Source organism: Octodon degus, unplaced genomic scaffold, assembly GCF_000260255.1.
Source record: "Octodon degus isolate 3935 unplaced genomic scaffold, OctDeg1.0 scaffold00038, whole genome shotgun sequence".
Classification (NCBI taxonomy): Eukaryota; Metazoa; Chordata; class Mammalia; order Rodentia; family Octodontidae; genus Octodon; species Octodon degus.
In genome coordinates this window covers 16,445,843-16,451,888 of record NW_004524614.1, presented here as the reverse complement: position 1 = coordinate 16,451,888, position 6,046 = coordinate 16,445,843, and the positions used below count along the sequence as shown (strand labels likewise).

Here is a 6,046-nt window from a genome sequence, read left to right as displayed (position 1 = left end):
AAGAAAGAAAGAAAGAAAGAAAGAAAGAAAGAGAAAGGAAAGGAAAGGAAAGGAAAGGAAAGGAAAGGAAAGGAAAGGAAAGGAAAGGAAAAGGGAGACCAACAAGAGGAAGCTGTGAAGTGCATGCTTCTGTGTTCATCATTTGGTGAAAGTTGCATTTATTTTGGTTTTGCTATTCAGGACATGCTTACCTTCATTCGTTTCTATTTTCCTAGTCATGGTATAGTAGTTTAAGTTGGCTAGTCTAAACCCACAAGACTAAAAATATTTTTGTATCATCACCATGTAGATGTAGAACATAGTCAGCAGAAAAATTAACTACATTAAGGTAGCCTTAAGTCTGGGCTACAGGAATTAATTTCTGAAAGTTATCAAGCTAAACTTCTTTAATGTTTTTGACTCAGGCAAAAAAAAAAAATTGAAATTTTTTTTCTCAAGAAAAATCAATTCAAAATCATTATTTAAAGTGTAGTGTTTAATCTTTTTATATTTAAGTTATTCGTTAACTTTGGGTCTGAGCACGGTTCTACTGAGGGAAAGGTGGTATGTGTCCGTTTCAACAATGCGCAGCTTGATGGTTTTACTAATTTCTCAGTTCTCTGAATCTGTCAGCCTGTTGTTGCTTAAATGTAAAGAACAATCATGACTTTAAATTTCTTTGTTGAAAGTTTCTTATTAAAGTTTATAAAGGATTGCAAAACAGTGCTTAAGTGTTATGGAACGGCAAAACATTCAACACTGAACTGACTACATTCTTATTCTGTAGAGCTGCCTTGCTATCTGCTTTTATCACCAAAACCAGATTGCCACTGTAACATCTTCCAGGAGGGTCTTAAAGAAATTCATATGCACCTCCCTTCAGTATTTCTGTTCACTGTAAGCAAATTCATGGAGCTCTGGAAGGCTTCTGTGCCCTCTTGCAGTGCTTCTGTCCTAGACTTCCGCTCTGCTGGGCCTCAACAGGAGGCAGACACCTCCACCTGGTGGCCCAGGCATACAATTTCCATGCTGGATACTCTCCAAGATATTCCATATTTGTATCAAATTTTGAAGCCCCTAGTTCAAACAAATGGCTCAATCATATTGAAAATGAATTTCTCATGCAGAAGTACCATGTTTAAGATAGTGTCCTCAAAAATCTAAATATTGACTCATCTACATCTACTCAAAAAACACAAATCCTTCTTACAGCCGGTGGACATAGCATTCCCCCCCCCCAGTGTCTCTGAAGAGAAAAAAGTTTCTTTCATGTTGCTTAAGTTTTCAAAGCTATAATTTCACACTGATGCATGTACAACTCTTCAAAATTCTATTTTATCAGCCAATATTAAGTATTTAGTAAGGAAATGATCAAAAGTCTTATTTAACCTTATTTATTTATATTCTATCTCTTTTACTTTCTCGTGACTTATCAAAGTAATTTCTTTACCATAGATTTTTTTTAATTTACACTATTTTTGGTTACCATTTTTCCTTTCCAAATCAACATTGCAGTTTATTCAAAATACATAAAATTAAGTTATGATAGATTTTCCTAATCACTTTAAAATACTTGTGAAAACTACAAATATAAAATTTTAGCATTCTTTGTAATTTAGCTTAATTTATAATGAACAATTTCCAGTTACTATACATATTCTCTCTGTATATTCTTTTCTATAAAACTGTTCTATGCTAGCCCACCCCTGCCTTCAAAACAATTATTTTCACTTCAAAATGATAACTGGGACTCACATTTATTTTTAAAAAACATTAAGTCAGTTAATGTTACATTTGAGCAAGGTTCTTTATTAATTTTATTAAATTTAAGCATTTAACTAAATGGGAATCTCTTCTAAACAGATATATGACGGATGTTATTGTGAGGATTTCATTGTCTTAAAGGTTTCTGAGCATATGTTACATATGGTTCATTTCCTCCTTTTGTTACACAGTATTCATAAAGATTCTTTTAATTTGACTATATGTCTCATGTCAAGTGATCAGCTAATTTTCTGTTTTAGGATTACATTTAAATTATAATTAACTTTGTTTTTATTTTGGGGGCTATTTTTGAGGGGGTTGGGGAATTCATATGAAGAAGCACTTTCTGACCATTGTCTGTTGTGTAATAAAGATTCCACTTTGGGGAACAAAAGAGATAACACAATCTTGAAGCACAGTAATAGAGTATTATTTTTCAGAATGGCTATACATCAGTATAATTGAAAAAGAAATGCCCCTTTCCTTTTCAGAGGCGAGCTGCTGATAATTTGAGAAGACATCACCAATATCAAGTAAGTTATACAGGATTGTATCTTGAATTTTGAATTCAAATAAGACAGTCCCCTTTCAGAATTGATTCATTAGAAAATTCCTCTGTATGACTTGAGCTTCAATACTGTTGTTCTAAATGCCTCAGGAAGTTATGAGGAACCTGGTGAAGCGCTACGTGGCAGCCATGATCAGAGATGCTAAAACTGAAGAAGGCCTGACAGAGGAGAATTTTAAGGTAACCACTTTTATTTTCAGCACAATGAGAAGCAAAACCTGCCAGATAAAGAACCAGACACAGCACATTTAGAATCAGTGCTGGAAACTCAACCATGTGTTCTAGCAGGCCTGGGTGCCTTCTGTTTTTTGGGTTTTTTTGTTTTTTGTTTTTTAATTTAAAGTTTTATTGAATTTTGTTTTAAGTAAGTGATGAAATTTCTCCTCAAGTTATTTTGATACATACTTAACCCAAAATGTCAAGGGGACTTAACTTGGCCTTTTACCTCCTGGCACTCGGGATCACTGATCCTGCAATGCTATTTTGCATTTGACATTTCATCCTGGTTTCTGTATTTGAAACATTTAATAACCAACAAGTGAGCAGCAAAGCCTTCTGGGTACTCAAAACACTTTGGTAGCAGGGAACTTAAGATGTGAGTTTAACTGTAACATAATTTCATGTTTCTACTTGAGTTTCTTCTTTTTAAAATTCCTTCACAAGAAAAAAAACAGAACATAGGACATACTATATGATGAAAATATAGAGAAGTTAGCTTTGTTATTCTACCACATAAATGTTCAGAGATTCTGGAAGAATGCCTTAAGGTAAATAAGATTTAATAAACAAATAAAAAAAACATTTTGTAAAATGTAGGGTTGCTTTACAGAGAAAAATATAGAATTACTTTGCAGGGAAAAATCTTAAATATGCCAAAGGGGAAAAAAGTAGTAGTCTGTTCTATAAAAATAAGTAAATTACAAGACTGAATCAACAGAAGGACCCTGTGCAACACAGAATGGTTGAGTCTAGGAACTTTCTTTGGGAATGCAGTTATAAATACTGTTCAAAAATATTCATCTGTGGGCTGGGGAGATGGTTCAGTAGGATAAGTGCTTGACTGGCAAACGCAAGGATCTGGGTTCAACCCCCTGTTCTGACATAAATAAATAAATAAAAATATTCATGTGCTGTCAGATCACTTCATGCTTTCTCAGAGAAGCAATTTTTTAATAATACAAACTTTTATTTATAAAGAGAAATCCAAAATAAAATAAAGTGGAACCCACCCTCCCAGGAACCATCAGTGACTTTGTTGAGGAACTTTGCAGGACTCTGACTCCAAGGTCTATGTCGGCTTCTCAGCCTTACAGATTGCTTCCCATTAAACTTTTCCCATATTCTTCCATTTCTCTTATATCTTTGAACAATGAATTTTTCAGCCTCAATTTGGAGGTGGTTTTCTTGGTGGTCTCCTCCCTTCGAACCTGTCTCTTAGAGTAAAATGACTCACTTAACTAAATAATTGGATTTCTGCGGTTGCAAAAAAAGATGATATTGAATCTCGAGTTCCAGAGAAGGAACTCGAAATCCTAAGTAAAAACCACAGTGGTGCAGAATCTTCTTAGTTCATAAAATGGAGTGGACTCATTGCAAACCTAGACCTGGAATTAGACGGTGCTGTTCCCCAAGGTTCATTTGAGTCCCAGCCTAACTTACCACTTTGAATTTCTTCTAGGAACTGAAGCAAGACATTTCTAGCTTCCGCTTTGAAGTTCTGGGCTTGCTCCGAGGAAGCCAGCTCTGCTCCGCACCGTCTGCGAGCGCCACCAAGGAGTCCTCGAATTCCGCGGACTCAGACGAGAAGAGTGACAATGAAGGTAATGGCAAGGACAAGAAAAAGCAGTTCAGCCTTTTTGATTTAACCACCCTGATCCACCCGAGGTCAGCAGCCATTGCCTCCGAGAGACAGAGCCTAAGCAACGGCTCCGCGCTGGCGCTGGCGGTGCGCGAGCCGCCCAGGGAGAAGCAGAGGAGAGTGAATTTTGTAGCTGATATCAAAAACTTCGGGTTGTTTCATAGACGATCAAAACAAAACGCTGCTGCGCAAAACGCAAACCCAATCTTCTCTGTTTCAGAAGAAGTTGCTCGTCAACAGGCCGCGGGACCACTTGAGAGAAATATTCAGCTGGAGTCCCGAGGATTAGCTTCACGGGGCGACCTGAGCATCCCCGGTCTCAGTGAACAGTGTGTGTTAGTAGACCATAAAGAAAGGAATGCGGACACACTGGGCTTGCAGGTAGGCAAGAGAGTGTGTTCGTTCAAGTCAGACAAGGTGGTGGTGGAGGACACTGTGCCCATCATACCAAAGGAGAAGCACGAGAAGGACGAGGACTCCAGCACAGACTATGACTTAAGCCTCCCAGACACAGTCGCCCACGACGACTATGTGACAACCAGACTGTGATACAGGAACGAGGGACCCTTTCCCATACCTATACATATTTTCCATGATGCTCTGGGTGCAGGAGAATGTTTAAAATTAAATTAGCAAATGCTAACTTACACTTTGCAGCGTTTATCAACTGTGGCATATTAACCTGTAACATGTTTAAGGCAAAGGGGATCAAGAGCCCTTCAGTTTTGTAGCCTGCTTTTGCTTCCACCATTTGTTTTACTATTGTTTTGTTAATAAAGGCACCTTGTATTCTTGTACTGTTCCAATAACCCACAGAGAGTTTTTAGCTATCTTTTTCAATTAAAATAAATGCAATTTATTTCATGTTGTAGCTGACTTCTCTAATAGATTTTTTTACATGCAAAAACATGATGTAGCTAAGATATTAGAGCTTTTCATAATTTAGCAGGATCTCTAGAGGTGATTATTTTCTGAGGAATTTCAACCAGTTCTACAGTTCAATATTGTTTCTTAAGAAAATGTAGATCACACAGTTTAAGCAACCAAACAGGTTTTCTCACAGGGTCATCAAAAGTCCTGTCTTAAAATGAGAACAAAGTGTATTTTGTACAGACATGTCATCCTAGGGCATCACTTCAGTAGGTAAAAGAAATAGATGTCTTAACACACGTTGATGATTGAAAATTTCTTTTTTATGTATTTTAGTACAGGGTCTACAGTGTCTACAGGTCTCACTATGGAGTTTGGACCCATAGTGATTCTCCTGTATTCAGCCTCCCAAGTGCTGGGATTACAGGTGCACGCCACCACACCCGGTCTCAGTCACTGTCTCAGCATGCTCCAGGGGCAGGGCAGGCAGACTGATGTTTTTTAATGACATTTGGTCCTAAAAATATTTTTCCAGTTTGAAAAAAATAAATTAAGTACAGTTTCAAGTGTTATCAGTGTAAATATGGGCTTTTGTGAATAACAGGGTTTTAAAAATAGGAAAAAAATTCTATTACAGAAAATAAAAACAATAAATTAGAATATTTTAAAGCACTGAATAAAATAACACCATTGCACACCCATAATGTCCAGATAAAAATAATTCATCTTAACTTTCTAAGTGTAGGCAAGTTTGAATTCTAATATTTTGAGTCATACGATATGGCTGCCAACTCAAAAGAAATATACAGACTTCAGTTTCTTCATTTTCCTTCTGTGAGTGTTACACACTTTTCAAAAAAATCACTTGACAATCATTATTAATTGTGTCAGAAGATATAAATATGGTATATATTTTTCCCTGGAGGGAAAATTGTAATTCTTTGTTTCTTTGATTGTTTGTAAGATAATTTAATTTCATTCACAGAACTATTAAGTAAAAAGTATTT

General features: G+C 36.3%; 1 protein-coding gene across 1 annotated transcript in view; it reads left to right on the top strand.

The window, feature by feature from the left end:
- The window catches only part of Trpc4 (transient receptor potential cation channel subfamily C member 4), a 196,882-nt gene extending 191,915 nt beyond the window's left edge, over positions 1-4,967 (top strand). The window contains exons 8-10 of the mRNA XM_004631102.3: positions 2,235-2,276; positions 2,402-2,491; positions 3,990-4,967. Of these exons, the coding sequence (XP_004631159.1) occupies positions 2,235-2,276; positions 2,402-2,491; positions 3,990-4,718 (861 nt within the window). The 3' untranslated portion in view covers positions 4,719-4,967. The remainder of the gene's footprint in view (positions 1-2,234; positions 2,277-2,401; positions 2,492-3,989) is intronic.
- The last annotated feature ends 1,079 nt before the right edge of the window (positions 4,968-6,046 follow it).